The sequence below is a fragment of the Suricata suricatta genome, chromosome 9 (genome assembly GCF_006229205.1).
Source record: "Suricata suricatta isolate VVHF042 chromosome 9, meerkat_22Aug2017_6uvM2_HiC, whole genome shotgun sequence".
NCBI classification, from domain to species: domain Eukaryota; kingdom Metazoa; phylum Chordata; class Mammalia; order Carnivora; family Herpestidae; genus Suricata; species Suricata suricatta.
In genome coordinates this window covers 71,720,752-71,738,853 of record NC_043708.1, presented here as the reverse complement: position 1 = coordinate 71,738,853, position 18,102 = coordinate 71,720,752, and the positions used below count along the sequence as shown (strand labels likewise).

At 39.7% G+C, this 18,102-nt stretch overlaps 1 protein-coding gene and 1 pseudogene across 10 annotated transcripts in view; one reads left to right on the top strand and one right to left on the bottom strand.

The window, feature by feature from the left end:
* Positions 1-202: 202 nt before the first annotated feature.
* LOC115302984 lies at positions 203-411 on the top strand (annotated as a pseudogene).
* A 14,053-nt stretch (positions 412-14,464) lies between these two features.
* HNRNPC (heterogeneous nuclear ribonucleoprotein C) overlaps positions 14,465-18,102 on the bottom strand; it is a 53,964-nt gene continuing 50,326 nt past the window's right edge. For 8 of the 10 annotated variants that reach the window (XM_029952994.1, XM_029952993.1, XM_029953001.1 and 5 more), the window contains 4 exons: positions 16,290-16,450; positions 15,703-15,816; positions 15,301-15,461; positions 14,465-15,201 (listed from right to left, as the gene is read on the bottom strand). In XM_029952994.1, the coding sequence (XP_029808854.1) occupies positions 15,118-15,201; positions 15,301-15,461; positions 15,703-15,816; positions 16,290-16,450 (520 nt within the window). In that variant the 3' untranslated portion in view covers positions 14,465-15,117. The remainder of the gene's footprint in view (positions 15,202-15,300; positions 15,462-15,702; positions 15,817-16,289; positions 16,451-18,102) is intronic. The other 2 variants (XM_029953000.1, XM_029953002.1) reach the window with 1 other exon arrangement.

Sequence of the window (18,102 nt, the reverse complement as noted above, 5' to 3'; positions counted from 1 at the left end):
CTGCACTGACAGCATGAAGCCTCTTTGGGATTCCTCTCTCTGTCCTTCTTCTGCTGCTTGTGTGCACGTGTGTGTGTGTGTGTGTGTGTGTGTGTGTGTGTGTGTGCATGTGCACGTGCACGTGCTCTCTCTCAACATAAATAAACCAAAAAAAATGTAAATGAGGAGGCATCTTTGAGCTCGCCGAGTAGACACCATAAGCAAAGCTCACCCTCCCACGTTGAAAAAATTTATGGATAAGAAATTATTGAAATTAAATGGTGGCAGACATGTACAGGGAATATTGCTGGACATGAACCTTGTGATAGATCAATGTGTGGAGATGGCACTAGTGGGCAACAGAACAATATTGAAATGGTGGTAATTCAAAGAAATAGTATTATCTTGTTAGACGCTTTGGAACGAGTATAAACAGTGGGTGTGTTTACCAGAAAAAACCAACTGCTTCCACCTATCCCTTCTCTATAGCACCTGTTTTATTACAACATAAAAATCAGGCTGTGCATTTTCTTTTTTTTTTTTAATTTATTTTTGAGATATGAAAAGAGGCAGCATGAGCAGGGGAGGGTCAGAGAGAGAGGGAGACACAGAATCTGAAGCAGACTCCAGGCTCTGAGCTGACTGTCAGCACAGAGCCTGACGTGGGGCTCGATCCCATGAACCAGGAGATCATGACCTGAGTCGAAGCCAGATGCACAATTGACTGAGCCACCCAGGCACCCCAGGCTGTGCATTTTCATATTGAACTTTTTTATTAAATAAAATTTCATAATAGTAAAAAAAAGGTTGTAAATGATAAAACTATAAAATTTATCAGAGAAAACATAGGAGAAAATTATCAGGACCTGGTTCTTGGTAAAGAGTTACTAGAAATGACACTTAAAAGCATGATCCATGGCGCCTGGGTAGCTCAGTCAGTTAAACATCTGACTTTGGCACATGATCTCACCATTCGTGACTTTGAGCCCCATGTCGCGTTCTGCGCTTGGCAGCTCAGAGCCTGGAACCCGCTTTGGAGTATGTGTCTCCCTCTCTCTTCCCCTCTCCTACTAGTACTCTGTCTCTCTATCTGTCTCTCTCTGTCTCTCTCTCTCGAAAATAAACACTAAAAATTTTTCAAAAAGCATGATCCATAAAGGACAAAAATTGATGAACTGGATTTCATCAAAATTAAATACATTTGCTCTACAAAAGGCTCTGTTAAGATGAAAAAACAAACACAATCCCTATCAAAATGACACCAGCATTCTTCATAGAGTTAGAACAAACAATCTTAAAACTTGTATGGAACTAGAAAAGACCCCAAACAGCCAAAGCAATCTTTAAAAAGAAAACCATGGCACAAAAACAGACACTCAGATTAATGAAACAGAAAAGAGAACCCAGAAATGGACCCACAAACATATGACCATCTAATCTTTGAAAAAGCAAGAAAGAATATCCAGTGGAATAAAGACAGTCTCTTCAGCAAGTGGTACTGGGAAAACTGCACAGTGACATGCAGAAAAATGAATGTGGACTACTTTCTTACACCATACACAAGAATAAACTCAAAATGGATGAAAGACCTAAATATAAGACAGGAAACCATCAAAATCCTACAGGAGAAAGCAGGCAAAAACCTCTTTGACCTCAGCCTCAGCAACTTTTTAAAAAATTGTTTTAATGTTTTTTATTTATTTTTAATACAGAGAGAGACAGAGCATGAAAGGGGGAGGGTCAGAGAGAGAGGGAGATACAGAATCTGAAGCAGGCTCCAGGCTCTGAGCTAGCTGTCAGCACAGAGCCCGACGCGGGGCTCGAACCCACGAATGTGAGATCTGACCTGAGCCGAAGCCGGAGGCTTAACCGACTGAGCCACCCAGGCGCCCCTCAGCAACTTTTTACTCAACATGTCTCCAGAGGCAAAGAAAACAAAAGCAAAAATGAACTGTTGGGACCTCATCAAAATAAAAACCTTTTGCACGGTGAAGGAAACAGCAAAACTAAAAGGCAACCAATGGAATGAGAGAAGATATTTGCAAATGACAGATAAAGAGCTAGTATTCAAAATCTATAAAGAACTCATCAAACTCAACATCCAAAAAAACAATCCAGTGAAGAAATGGGCAAAAAACATGAATAGACACTTCTCCAAAGAAGACATCCAGATGGCTAATTGACACGTGAAAAAATGCCCAACATCATTCATCATCAGGGAAATACAAATCAAAACTACAATAAGACACCACCTCACACCCATCAGAGTGGCTAAAATTAACCTAGGAAATGACTGAGGATGAGGAGAAAGAGGATCTCTTTTGCACTTTGGTGGGAATGCAAACTGGTGCAGCCACTCTGGAAAACAGAATGGAGGTTCCTCAAAAAACTAAAAATATAACTACCCTATGACCCAGCAATTGCACTACTAGGTTTTTTTTTATTAAAGGGATACAGCTGTGCTGTTTCAAAGGGGCACATGCACCCCAATGTTTATAGCAGCATTATCAACAGTAGCCAAAGTATGGAAAGAGCCCAAATGTCCACTGATGGATGAAGGGATAAAGAGGGTGTGGTATATTTATATACAATGGAGTGTGACTCGGCAATCAAAAAGAATGAAATCTTGCCATTTGCAACTACCTGGATGGAACTAGAAGGTACTATGCTAAGCAAAATTAGAGGAAGACAAATACCATATGACCTCACTCATATGAGGACTTTAAGACACAGAACAGATGAACATAAGGGAAGGGAAGCAAAAATAATATAAAAAGAAGGAGCAGGACAAAACGTAAGAGACTCTTAAATCAGAGAACAAACTGCAGGTTGCTGAACGGGTGGTGGGAGGCGGGTGGGCTGAATGGGTAAGGAGCATTAAGGAAGACACCTGGGATGAGCTCTGAGTTTTATACAGAAGGGAATGGATCACTGGAATCTACTCCTGAAATCATTATTGCACTCTATGCTAACTTGGATGTAAATTTTAAAAATAATACCTAAATAAATAAATAAATGAAAACAAACTAAAGAATGAGAGGAAAAAATACTTGCAAACCATTTGACAAAGGATCTGTCTCTAGAATACATAAATAACTCCCAAAATTCAGCAGTTTTTTAAAGTTTATTCATTTATTTTTGAGAGAGGGAGGGAGAAGAGAGAAAGCACACAAGCAGGGGAGGGGCAGAGAGAGAGGGAGATAAAGAGTCTGAAGCAGGCCTCAGGCTCTGAGCGGTCAGCACAGAGCCTGATATGGGGCTTGAACTCACCAACTATGAGATCACGACCTGAGCCAAAGTCAGAGGTTTAACTGACTGAGCCACCCAGGCATCCCTCAGAAGTTTCTTTTTTTAAGTAAGCTCTATGCCCAACATGGGGCTTGAACTCATGATTGAGATCAAGAGTCACATGCTCTACAACTGACTGAGCCAACCAGGCACCCCTCAAGATTCAGCAGTGTAAAAAAAAAAAAAAACAATTATAACATGGACAATAGCCATGCACAGACAGTTCACTAAAGAGGATATATGGATGGCAAATAATCACGTGAAAAGATGGTCAATATCATAGCCATTAGGAAAATGCAAACAACCAAACAAAATCTGCAAACAAACAAAAACAAAACCTCACCACATACCTATTGAAAAAATGAAAATTGGGGCACCTGAGTGGCCCAGTTGGCCAAGCGTTCAACTCAGTTTTGGCTTAGGTTTTGTGAGTTTGAGCCCCGCATCAGGCTCTGCACTTGCCTGTTTGGGATTCTCTCTCTCTGCCCCTCCCATACTCATGCTGTCTCTTTCAAAAGAATAAGCCTGGGGGTGCCTGGGTGGCTCAGTAGGTTGAGCATCTGACTTCGGCTCAGGTCATGATCTCAGTCTGTGAGTTCCGGCCCCGCCTCGGGCTCTGTGCTGACAGCTCAGAGCGTGAAGCCTGCTTTGGATTCTGTGTGTGTGTGTCTGTCTCTGCTTCTACTCTGCTCACACTCTGTCTGTCTGTCTCACTCTCTCTCTCTCTAAATAAACATGAAAATATATTAAAAAAAAAAAGAATAAGCCTGAAAAAAAAAGTGAAAATTAAAACTAATGACAGTCCTTGGTCATCTGATTGGCTCAGTCAGTGGAGCATGTGACTCTTGCTCTCAGGGTTGAGTTCTAGCCCACACTGGGTATAGAGATTACTTTTTTAAAGAAGCAAGTAATGACAATTTCAAATCTTGCCAAGAATGCAGAGAAACTGAATCTCTTGTACTTGTTGGTGGGAATGTGAAATAACATAGCAACTCTGGGAAATAGTTTGGCTATTTCTTATAAAATTAAACATATACTTACCATGCTACTCATCAATCACCATCCCCTGGGCATTTATCCCAGAGAAGTGAAAACTTATGTCCACAAAAACTGATACCCAAATATTTATAGCAACTTTTATTTGTAATAGCCCCAAACTGGAAGCATTGCAAATGACCTTCAACAGATGAATGGGTTGAACAAATTGATACATTCACAGTAATCAAAAGGAACAAACTATTGTTACATGTCAAGGGCATTGTGCTGTGGGTGTCTGTGGGACAGCCCTTCTCAAAAGGTTACATAGTGTGCTGTCATTTATAGAACTTCTTGAAATGGCAAAATTGTAGTGATGAACACAGTGGTTTCCAAGGGTTAGGAACAGTTGTAGGAGGATGGGGGACACAGTATGATGATAAATAATATAAGGGTTCTTCTTTGGTGATGGGATAGTTATATATATTGAGTGTGGTGGCGGTTACATGAATTATACAGGTGATAAAATTGTGCAGACTCGCGCGCCCCCCCTCCCAACATGAGTGAATGTAATAACTGCTGATATCTAAGGTGTGGAGTTTAGTAGTAATGTATGTACCATGATAGCATTACGATGTTAACATTAGGGAAACTGGAGGATGGGTAGACAAGAAGCTTTCTCTACTCTTTGCAACTTTTCTGTAAATCTAATGTTACTTCAACATTAGAAGCTTATTTTTTCTTAAACTTTTATTTATTTAAATAATCTCTACACCCAGAATGGTTCTTGAATTCATGTCCCCAAGATCAAGAGTCGCATGCTCTTATAAGCCAGCCATGTGCCTCTAGAAGCTTATTTTTAAAAAAGGAAAGAGGGGCGTCTGGGTGGCTCAGTCAATTAAGCACCTGACTTCGGCTCAGGTCACAATCTTGTGGCTCATGGGTTCGAGCCCCACGTCAAGCTCTTTGCTGACAGCTAGCTCAGAGCCTGGAGCCTCTCTTTGGATTCTGTGTCTCCCTCTGTCTCTGGCCCTCTCCTGCTCACGCTGTCTCCCTCTCAAAAATAAATAAAAACATTAAAAAATTAAAAATAAAAAGGAAAGAAAATTAAGAAAAAACTTTAAAATATTTTTAAATGTTTTATTTATTTTAGAGAGTGTGAGTGGGAGAGAGGCAGAGAAAGAATTCCAAGCAGACTCCACACTGTCCATGCAGAACCCAGTGTGAGGTGAGGCTTGAACTCATGAACTGTGAAATCAAGACCTAAGTTGAAATCAAGAGTTGGATGCTTAACAGACTGAGCCACCCCAGAGCCCCAAGAAAAAAAATTAATGTGACACTAGGATACCTACTAGAATGGCTAAAATTAGAAAATAGCAGGTAGGCAAGGTTATGGGGTAAATACTCTTTTATTCTAGTGATTTCATTCTTTGTTTATACCCAGCAGAAAGACACATTTGTTCAAAAAAAGACATGCTCTAGAATGTTCACAGCAGCTTTATTCATAATAGCCCAAACTGAAAACAGTCTAAATATCTACTCACAGAATGAATAAATTGCAGTATATTTGTATAATGTAATACTATACAACAGTAAGAACAAACCACCTACTACATGCAACACTATAGATGAGCTGAAAAGACATAATGTTGAATCAAAGAAGCTAGACAGAAAAAAAAAACTACATAATATATTATTTCATTTATTTGAAGCTCAAAAACAGCCAAAAAGAATCTATGGTGTCAGGAAGGATCATAGATGTCCTTGGGATGGAGGTATAAGTTGCCGAAAGAGGGCATGCATGCATGGGACTTCTGTCGTCTTGGTGATTTTCCAATTCTTGATTTCTTGCTATTTTTTGTGAGTGTGTTCAGTGTGTGAAAAGTAATAGTTGTACACGTGATTTGTACACTTTTCTGTATGTAAATTATACAATAAAATGTTTCCCAAAGAGGAAACTGAGACACACTCAAACACATTCATTAAAAAAAAAAAACTGAATTATAAGAATTAACAATACCAAGTGCGGACAAGGATATGGAGCAACTAAAAATTTCATTTACAGCTAGTGAAAATATAAATTGTACAATTACATGGGAAAGGTGTTTGGCAAGATCTATTAAAGCTGCATACACACATACCCTATGCCCCAACAATACCAACCCAATTATATATATATATATATACCCCGCAGAAATATGTACAAATGTGTACATGTGTTCTCATAAGACAGGTACAAGAATGTTTATGGCAATAATACTCAAACCAAAAACAATCCAAATGTCCTTCAATGCTGTCGGAGCTGATTAAGATCAGTCACAGCCCCAGATTGCAGGGAAGTGAACCCGCGTTGTGGCATCCCTCTGTCAGTGGGCAACAGGAGCCAGTGGATGGACAGACATCCCAGCCTCCTGTTCCCCCATCCTTCAGAAAACTGAGATTATGTACCTAATCCCAATAACGCACCTTTATATTGGCTTTTTCTTCTTAGCTGTCTCACTCTTCCATTTCCTCAGGAGTCCTGTCTCCTGGAGTCATTTCCCACATAAACTACACCCAAGTGTTTCTCCCAGGGAGAGCCCAAACTTCAACAGTAATGTTATATTTATGCATAGTTCACAAACAACATCTGTCTACGGTGATAGAAGTCAATATAGTGGTTACCTAGTGGAATAATGGTTGGAGGGGGCATGAAGGTTGCTTCTGCGATGCTGGTAATGTTCCATATCCTGATCGGGGTAGGGTTTAAACTGGCATGCTCATTTTCTAAGTCTTCATGAAGCTGTATGCTTAAAACACATGCATTTTATACATGTATACTTTGATTTTAAAAATTAAAGAGTGCAGGTGTTGAGAGGCTGGAGAGCAACTCATTAAGGGGAAACTGGACTTACAGGTACTGAAAGAAGTTAACCTCAATGAGCACATGCATCTTTCTTGGATAATGAACTCTCTCGTCCTTGGTAATCAGACATGAATGATTAGGGATTTATTGGAGGCATAGGGAAAGGATTGTGAAATACTACAATGAAAGCAGGGGCACTGAAATTCACCTGTAAGAATGCATCTCCTTGGGACAGACCCCTCGCATTACAACATTCCTCTAGGTGTGTTGTGCAGTCAGTTCTTCAGCCTTGCTTGGTACTCAGGCTGTTTCCAAAACTGCCTTACCCAGAACTAACCTTCCCCCACTTCACCTTTCCCCTTCCTGTTCGTTCATTCAGCCTATTTTTAAGTTTCAGACACAGTGAAACACTTGAGATACATTGGTGAACAGTAATCGATTTGGTTCTTGCTCTGAGTGCCACTCTAATACGAAAGCCGTATTAATCAAGAAATCATGCACATTGATGAGTATTACTGTCATTAGTGCTACAAAGAAGAGATTCCTGGTTCTCTGAGAGCCAATTGGCCTAGTTAAGAAAGACAGGGGAAGATTCTTGGAGGAAGGAACACTTGAGTTGAACTCTAAGGATGAGCAGAAGTTAACTAGGGACCCAAAGAGACTCAGGTGTAGAGAATGACCATGGGGAGTAAGAGGCACAAAAGAAAAGTTACACAAAGGTAAGGGAGCATACGGTAGAGAGGTTGGACAGATGGGCAAGGGAAGACCATTTATGCCCATGTAGACTGTAAGAGGTTTTGTCATTATCTTAAGGGAAGTAAAGCTAGAAAGGCTTTTAAACCAAGAAGTGCCATGATAGGTGTGTTTTGAAAAGATCTCTAGGCTGTTGTGTGGAAGTGACTGGAAAAGGACCACAGTGGCTGTGGGTATACAGGATACTGCAGTAAACCAGAGGCAAAGTGATGATAGGTTGGACTGCAATGATGGAAGGTGAAGGTGGAGAGAGAATAAAATGGATTGAACAGATATTTGCGAGGCACATGAGTTTTACCAGTGGCAATAAAATATGGCATTTTTTATTTCTAAACAGCAAATATAACCATGTGCTTGACATCAGCTGGACACAGGGTTATGCATTTTGTTAAACTTGATTATTTTTTTTCACTAGCATATTTCTTCTTAGGAAAAGTGGTGTGTGGCCATGTTGCAGCTGAATTGTGCCTAGGAGATTCTGAAGCTGCTGAAGTACAAATATTCCTTAAGGGGAGGATTGAAGATTGCCTAAAAAGTTGCAAAAGAGGGCAGGAGTAGGGAAATGTGGCTAGGGAACCACTGATATCCAACAGGCATTGCAAGGAAGGCAAGAAGAAAAATGAGTGTATAAAGGGTAGGCAGGAGGCTGCCATCTTGGGTGGGAAAAGTTAAAACGGGACTCCTCAGATACGCCAAAGCTGAGATAAAGCGTCCCAAGGTCCATAGATATCTAAGGAAAATAAACCTTTGAGCAATTTCTGTGAAGAATGCAGAGTCCTTCACAAAGTGAGGGACTGTGCCAGAGGGTTAATATTTTAAAAGTGAAGATGTGTATCCTTACACTTACGTGAGTGCTTAAGAGGACAAGACAGGTTAAATTTCACAGAGGAAGTACTGCCATGTGCCTCATCCACAGGCTGAAAGGCAGATGGCAGAGACTTGGGTATGTAGCCAGGTAGTTACTGGGTCCCACCAGGGTAATGAATCAGGATTGTTTGCCCATGTGAGAGGGAATGAAAACATTGACAGCAGACACCGAAGCTATCTTCACAGGTGGTCAAATAATGGTGAGCAACTGAGGATGCTTCTAGACTTCCTGGAAGGGACCAGATTGTATGAAGGGCTGCTCCTCCTTCCCAAGACATAGAGAATTTAGCTGGAAAAACGCTGAGGGTCAGTCCAGGATAAAGGACCTGATAAGGACAGAGCAGACTACTACAGCACTTCTAGCAGTTAAGCAGACAACTTTCTGGCATCTACACCCCAGCAGCTTCCGGGACCTTGTGAATGACCTAGCTACTGCTACGGAACAACTTCTGTGGAGTCCACGTGGTAAAGTTCTGGGAAAACAGCAGGTTTGACTGGATGAGGAAACTAACACAATGTAGTATCATGGGTGCTGAGTGAGGGTGGGCCGGCAACTTGCTCTAGCTTATCTGGCAGACCACCTGGCTCCACTACAAGCCCTCTGGTTGGTTAAATCCCTTCAGGAGGGCCAAGAGGTTCTTTGAGTGTCTCATTCATACCTCTCTAAAGCAAGTATCCTTCAGGGGAGGGGCAAAATAGGCAAAAAGCTATGTCTCCAAGACTTTATAATCCACAGGAAGATTTAAAAGTCTGGATGGGAGCTAGCAAAGCTGTTAACCAAGCTGGAAATAGGCAGGGGGTGGGGGGGTTCTGAGTCCTTGAAACTTGATAGATTCTCAGGCTCAAATTTTGGGGGGGGGGGTCACTTATGTCCCAAATTCACACTATAAACACATTATTGTGGGCTATGAGTTTGCACAGGTCAACCAACCTCTGTCACTGAACCCCTTTCACATCTCTTTTGGGAAAGGACCAAGGATACTTGCAATGACACTGTCGGGTGCTAATGGAGCTTGTAGGCATCAAGATTCAGGGTCAAAGTTGTATAATCAGAGCATTATCCTGACATGATTTTACAAGGTATTTGGAAGGCTTATGTTGCTTGAAATACAAGAAATAGTTCTTAAAATAGTGACTCTGGGGCTACCCAGGAAAAGCTAAGAAAAACAGGTGGATTCTTAGCCAGGTGTTTTTCACTAAGATGTGTTTTGCTGGGTCTATGAACCCCTCCTAGTATTTGGTGTACAGAATTGAGAAAAATTTTATGGATATATTTTTTAATTTAAGAAAGAGGGTGCTGGGATCCTAGAGTCTGTTATCCTGTTTTGGAAACAGTAATCAGTTTTTTGGGATTCAGGATGTAAGCTCAGATACCATTTCCTGTCCTATCCTAAGGTCCAAAATCCTTGGTTAAGTTAGATCACAGGTTGAAATGTTGGCTCTACCATTTATAACTATGGGGCTTTCAACAAGGCACTTAACCTGAACTCTTTGAAACACATAATTACTTCCATACATATTCCCATTATATATAGGTATATGTGATTCCCGGCATCATGCTTACACATAAAACCTCTATCTGCCTTGGGCCCCCACTGACAAGATTTTATCTTGTGAGAAGCATCACTAGATGAAGTTGGCAGACTAAACTCGTAGCTATAGATGTCCTCATACGCTCGAATGTTGAAGGGTCTAGAGCCTAGAAATAGATTTTCAATGAACTCAGGGCATAAAACTTGGAAACTCACATTTGTTCATGTAAGTTATCTGTACTTGTTTAAAAACTGCTCAGTATTCTCTAGCACTACAGTATCCAATAAGCTGGCCACAGGCTACCTGTGGCTATTTGAATTTAGGAATAAAATTTGGGGTGCCTGGGTGGCTCTGCTGGTTGAGTATGACTTTACAGCTCAGGTCATGATTCCAGGGTTGTGGGTTCAAGCCCCTTAAGATTCTTGCTCTCTCTCCCTCTGCCCTTCCACTGCTCATGCTCTCTAATAAAAAATAATGTAAAAATTAGAATCCTATTAGTCACACTGGCTACATTTCAGGGGGCTGGCAGCCATAGGGCTAACAATCTTGTCAATGCATTATGAAATAATCCAATTATAGACAGTTCTATCGGACAGTACAGTAGTCTTAAGAATGGTAAGTGGTTAAAGTTGAGCTTACTTTAATAGGTTTTCTGGTAATAATCTTAGAGAACAAAGAATTTCTCTCTCCCCCAGCCCTAGGTTTTCTTACCTTTTAACTCCCCCTACCCAGACACGCCCCCTTTTCAGTGCTCTCTATACTTTGGCCATAGGTTTCAATTCAGGTAGACTCTCCCCTTTCAACACTTTTGTTTTTTAAAATAAAGCATTGCCACCATAGCTTCTTCTCTTAACCCACTTAAGTCCCAACTTCAGAGACTTAATTGGTCTGGAATGCACACCTGGGCATCAGGATTTTAAAAGCTACCTTGGTAATTTTAATGCACAACCAAGGTTGAGATCCACTAAACTGATAAATTATCTTAATCAAAACTGTGAAAGGCCTATAGGAGTCATTTTGCACAAGCAAATCTTGGCTTCTACTCCCATTTAACTGCTTTGTCTTTTTGTAGTCACCTCATTACCCTATCCCTTCTTCTATTGTAGTTCTGATGTAAGTGGTGGGGAAAGGCCCACAGTAGCTCCCAATGGGGCTTTAACTCCCATTCTATACAGGTTCTGCTTTTCAAAATTGGGACTTTAAGTTTTTGGATTAACTTCAAAGTTACTTATGCAACCATATGTTGTTTTTAGTCCTTATTAGGACTACTTTGATTAAAATCCAAACATGGAATTTGCAAACACTCCTAGCCTCCCCTCTAAACTTTTGGAATTCTATAATCTGTCATGTATGTATCTAAAAATCTAGCTTTTTCTGTACAGTTTAGCTAGCCAGATTTTCACTTTATCTTAAGATCTTTCCAAATGCTACATATTCTCCAACATAATGCCCCCAGAATTGTCAAATAAACACAGTATAAATATCGGTTTCCTCTATGAGATACAACATTGATAAGGCAAGTGAAGTTCTCTTGAGTTACTTAACAGCCCATACTCTGTACGTTATATGTAGCTCACTTCCTGGCCACGCTCTATTTTATATCTGTTTACTATTAACTGGGCACAACTCATCACAGTACTTTTGTTCCTTAATCCATTGAAAACTCAACTGAATTGCATTTTCTTGGTCAATGTAATCTGAGCTCTGGTCCAGAAACCCAAACTCCATTTGACACTGGTGCAACTGAAATTCCCTCACATTAAATAAAAAGGTAGTTTATATGGCTACATCCTTCATTCTCCCAGGTCACAATGAGGAGGCTTCCTGGTTCTCCTAAAAATCATATTCATTATTCATCAGTGGTCAGTCAATGCTGTCACAGGTCAGCATTGTGTTCAGAACGAAATATAGCTTTAACGGATCTCGTTAAATACAAAGCTATTTCCTAACTACTTCCACAACATACCCCATTCTAGGTTACCTAAAAGCACCAGTTATTTGTGAAGTATAGTCTCTCTTCAGTTCCATTTCTTTACTTTGCAATATCATACCCATGGGCCTTGCTTCCCCTAGCTACTTAATCTTTTGAATAAACATAGCGCTAAGTCATCCAGTAGACTCCTTTATTGCTATCTTCTGGTTGCTGTATGGACTTAAATTGAAATGCCTATTTTTCTGTCCCTTCTTTCCATTACATTCTTAATACTCATTTGATTTGTTTATTCTCCGGTTTCCAATTTACCATAATCCTATTGTTATTATTTACATTTTCCTGTTATGCCTACTTCCCTCCAGTAAAACCGAGGCTTTAAAACAAGTGCTGAATAGTACTAATAATTCTTGCAGTTTTCAGATGAAACTTGAAAACTACCTTAGCCAGTCAACTCCAAAGAAGTTTCTCCATTAAAAATGGGGCATCAGATAGGTTTCAAAGCCTGGGTAGTTCAATGAGTTAAGCATGCACTCCTGATTTCAGTCAGGAGACAGAGCCCCAAACTGGGGCCTACACCTGATGTGGAGCCTGGGATCCTCTCTCCCCCTCCCCCTGCTTGTTCTCTTTAAAAAACTAACTCTTACCTACTCCAGTCTTTTTTTCCTGGGGCCCAAAGTTAAGTAACGTAACTGTCTATAAACCTTCGTTAGAATCAGTGTTAAGAAAAGGGCCTTTTTTATTTTTAAAGGTTGTAATATCTCTACTGAGACTACAAGATGTAGAACTATATGCTATTTCAATCATGTTTCCTTTACTTTCCTATAGTTTTGGCCTCAGAGCCTGAATTTCAAAGTATTAAAAGAGTACACCTATGATTATAGAATTCTACAATATTGTTCTTCATTCCAAGAGGATATTGGAGTATGAAATGATTCTTCCCCATCAAGATAAACTAGAGACCTCTTGGCATTTTATCAACCCTTTGTGTATGTGTTTCCAAAGAGCTTATGACCATTTCTCTAAGCTTCCAATAGTTTCTTTCAATATGTGATTTCACACAAAATTATAAAAGCAGGTGCTTTTAGGCGTGGCCTAACTGGTCTGTTACCTTTTAAGTACTGATGGCTAACATTATAACCTTAAACAGGTTTTATTAACATCTTAGAACCCTGATCCTTTCTTCTAAGGATCCAATTTATTTTCTTGTTGGGGAGTTAGATGCTGAAAGTGAGTATGTGTAAAACGAAATCACATTAAGATCAGAAAATAGGGTGGGTTGAAGTATTTTTAACCAAATTAACACACAAAAGCTACTTTTGTACTGTGGATGTAGGGTCCAAAGGTAGTCCATAGTTCAGCCTCTTTCTTCTTTTCTGCTTTGTCACCTGTTACATAAAATGATTTATGGAATTCTAATAAATAGGACACGACTTCTGCTCCTAGTAGGTTGGATACAAATGCCTTTGTTGCGTGCTATGCAACAGCAACGTTTCTGGGGGAATCCAAGGTTTGTGTGAGTGATAGTGGTCCAAACTAACCATGGTTTATTTTGTCCTGCTCTGCTGGAAACTGAAGCATAAAACATACAGTGGACATTTCAGGATTAGGTAAGCATCACAAATCTAGAAGCTGTTTAACAAATCCATCCTTAGAAGTTTGTGTGCTAATTAGTATTATGACTAAAAATCACTACAATTAATCATATTGATGGGGGCGCAAAAATTTAGGTTACCAATTTAAAGTAAAATAAATGTTCTCAGTAACCTTGGATGGTTTTTATATACTATAGAAGAGAAATAAAGAGCTTTCCTATTTTTAGCAACAGTGAGTCACAGACTCAATCCAGAAAGCAATTGGGACTATAACAAAAGGATAATATGGAAGAAAAAAAAGTTTCATTCTCCAAGGTGTTTCAATTTTCCAAAAACCTGGACATGTTTGAGCCTCATCTATTTAAGGACAAAACAATAAAGCACACAACAAAAACCTCAAAAAGGGTGCAAACTGGCCCACAAAACATTGATGGTAGTTCCCAAATGTTTTCATTTGGAAAGAAGAGCCATTCTGCCAAGAATCTCCACTCAACATCAAAGTAACTTGTCTCCTTAATACAATACCAACCCCAGTGACGCATCATTTGAGTAGTGTATGTTGGTATGCATAATGACTATGACTCAAAAATATACCCTAGTACATTCTAGGAGTTTTGTGGAGGCCGCTGTGAAACAAAGAACTGGAAGTAAACAATTATAAACTACAAAAATAAAAAACCAGGTTCTTTTTTCTCCAAATTCCTGGTTTAATAAGGACTTGTTTATTTTGAGAAAAAGGGGTCCCAAACATCAGGCTGTTCACAAAAATAACCCACAGTATCAACTTTAGAAAACAAATCTTAAGACTATTACACTATTTTTCTAGAGGATGCATTTGACATGCCAACTCTCATTCACAAAAATACATTGTTACATTTGTGTTGAACAGCCCCACGTAAGCACTCTCGTGTGGGGTAGAACACATACCTCTAACTCAAAGCTGCTCTCAGGTGCTACTCAACTAAAGCGATTGCCTTTGCAGTTAGGGAAGCAACTACGGAGCTCATGTATGAATGGAAATAACTGCACTCCCTGCATAACAAGAGATTATTTTGGAGACAGTTGATAAAAACCACACATCCTTTTTATTGTTAAGTCATAAAGAGGTATCAAAATTAAAAGCAAAAATTACAGGATAAGACTTAACGTAACTACTAGGAGCGTCAAAGGAAGTGAAAACGGGACTAGGCGCAGGGCAGTATGGATTAATGAACATGGGAAGGACAAGGATGGGGAGAACAGTGAGCATGTGCTGAAGATACTAGGGGAGAGGATCTGGTGAAAATTTTGATCTTAGACAAGCGCCTAGGTAAAGAAATAATGGGACAAGATTTCTAAACCCCACTATGTGCTTAAGAGTCATCCTCGCCATTGGCGCTGTCTCTGTCATCCTCTCCTTCCTCAGCCTCTTTTTCATCATCCTTGATCAACTCCAGCTGTGAGAAACAGACACAAATAGGATGGAGTTAGAGGCACTCCATGTGTCCCTGATCCCCCCTCCACCACCTCTTTCTTTCCTTTCCCGTGGTTTTCACCTGGTCATCCCCCCGATCTTCATTATCATCATCATCCAGTAGGTCCCCCTCCTCAGCAGAGTCATCTGCACCCCCCTCAGACTCCATCTTCACATTAGTCTCATCTTTCTTCAGGGAGCTGCTGCTCTGCTCCTCTTCTGACTTATCATTCTTCATCTCTACTGGGGATGAGAAGGACAAGTCTGTCTAGGGGCAAGTAATGTCCACAGGATGTAGACAATCCCCACTAATGATCATAGAACTGCAGCACAAATCTAAATCCTCCCACACAAATGCCCTTCCCAATTCAAACTCCCCAAGTGTTATAATTAATCACTTTATATCCCACTACTCCGACATACACTTCAACTATCTTAGGTGACTAACCCAACTTTACACTCAACAAGCAGGAAAATCATTTACCTCCTTGTTTGCTCTGTTCTTTCTCAATTTTTTCCAGGCTTTCCAGGAGAGAATCCACTTTTTGCTTTATCTGAGTCAACTCCTTCTTAATGGCCTGAAGGTCATCGCCTTTCACTTTAATATAAACAAAACTCTAGATTAGACACAACTGTACCAGAAAGCTACCAGCTGCCAAATGCACCCCCAACTAAACCATATGGCCGAAGCCAGCAGGAGATCACTGGGGAGAAATGGAGCCAGGACCATATTCTCCCAGTAATGGGGACCCTCATTTTTATAGCTGGTACCTAAAGACTCAATCTAATGTGCCTACTCCCTTACCAGTAATATTTAGGCCTGCTAAAGACCTCAATTAGATCTGAAAGCGTTTTTTGTACTGTTTTACTGACTTAAACATTTCATAAATTTATATATGCTTAGTTAACTCCCTGAAGTCTAGTATTTCAAATTACCAAGGCCTTGTAATTTAGAGAAGGCAGCTTAAATTGGCCCCTTAATCACTACCTCTCCTCCATTATTTTGATAATGTGATTTCCCTATTTCATCAAAAGAAAATAGCATAATCACAGAACTGTAATAATACATACACTTTCCAGACTTGGAAGAAGATCCTCGCTGTCCACTCTTAGAATTGAAGCCACTTTTGCCTCTGCGTGAGGTGTTTCCTGACACACGCTGGCGTTTTGAGGGAACTACAGCCCGAGCAATAGGAGGAGGAGGAGGAACACGTGCTGGGTAACTATACATCCTATTGGATAAAAGGAAAACAGAATTGAATTCCTTCACAACTAAAATTAAGTCAGCAAGATTCAACAGTAACCTTACAAAAGAATAATATAGTCTATTTGTTTCTTCTTGCTAATTTCATTCAAAAGGCCAGTCAAAACGTTCCTTCTTTGCTGTTTTGAATGCAGCAGCTACTTCAAGAAGAGGCTACATATATACATGCATATCCAATGATAGTTGGTTTACCTTAAGGGATGGACATAAAAACTTCCTCTGCACTAGGGCAGTATTAATAAAGCATTGCTTTTTTTAAATTATTTTTTAAAATTTATTTTTGAGAGACAGAGACAGCACGAGCAGGGGAGGGTCAGAGAGAGGGAGACACAGAATCTGAAGACAGGCTCAAGGCTCTGAGCTAGCTGTCAGCATAGAGGCCGATGCAGGGCCTGAACCCACGAACCGCAAGATGATGATCTGAGCCGAAGCTGGATGCTTAACTGACTGAGCCACCCAGGCGCCCCTAAAGTATTGCTTTTTATAAGAATACTCTATATATTGATCTTACTCTTTTCATACGTTACAATACATAATTACACAACATATATAAACTCATAAAAACAAACATAAAAACAATCCCAACTAAAGTACTCACAAGAAGGCATTGCAATTACTGGAGTCGGCCAACAGTGGTTTCTTTACTGTTAGCCAAATCCCTGATTTTTATTATCCACAGAAGTATACAGATAAATCATTACTACTAATTAGTGACAATAGACTGAACCACATAAAACTGCCAAGCTTTGGCCTATAAAAACAAAGGACCATTCAAATGTGTTTGCTGTGTATAAAAAGCCATGGGTCAATTCTAACATTTAAGCAGAAGATGTACTCATAGTTACTACAGGATAGAGAATATGGTCTGTCTTATTTGCTATCCACTAGTGCCTAAATCCAATGCCCAGCATACATTCAGCTCTCAAATACAAACACCGGTTGTTCAATTGCTTCTTCCACTGTGAAGTATTGCCCTACAATTTGTAAAGATAAAATTCAAAGTAAAACAAAAAGCTTCTTGTATGGATATCAGTTTTAGAAAACTCTCTACATTCCACGTCATTTACAAGAGACCATGGCAACATAAGAAGACCTAGCAGCAGGGGGGGGAAAAAATCAAGTAATTATAGTTCTGTACCTTTTTTTTTTTAGTAACTAACTTAATTTCAAGGCCCAGTTTTCAATGAAAACTACCCACTAAGTGCTGCTCTGCCTCACTTCTAAAATCTTAAGGAGCAAATGTGATATATTAAAATGACATAATTCATATGTGAATGTCTCCCTCTAATATAGTTCATCAATAGAAAATCTCTAGTAATTTCTCGAATTTCTCAGTTTCCAATTCTCCTGGTAGTGTAAACAGTGATTTTATACGGTCTCTCAGAGAATTCTCTTCTTCTCAACCCAATTTAATCTAAAACATTTCTATTATATTTCAACATATTTTAGTTTTTCATAGGAGTCGCTATGACAGGAACATTTCCCTAAATTAAGAAAGAGCTCATGTACATTGTCAAACAGTGAGGGCAAAACTAAATTTGAATTCACTTAAGCAGTTTTTAGTCAAGACCACCCTTGGAACACAGCATTTATTGATTTGCCAAGTGAAGAATGATGTGT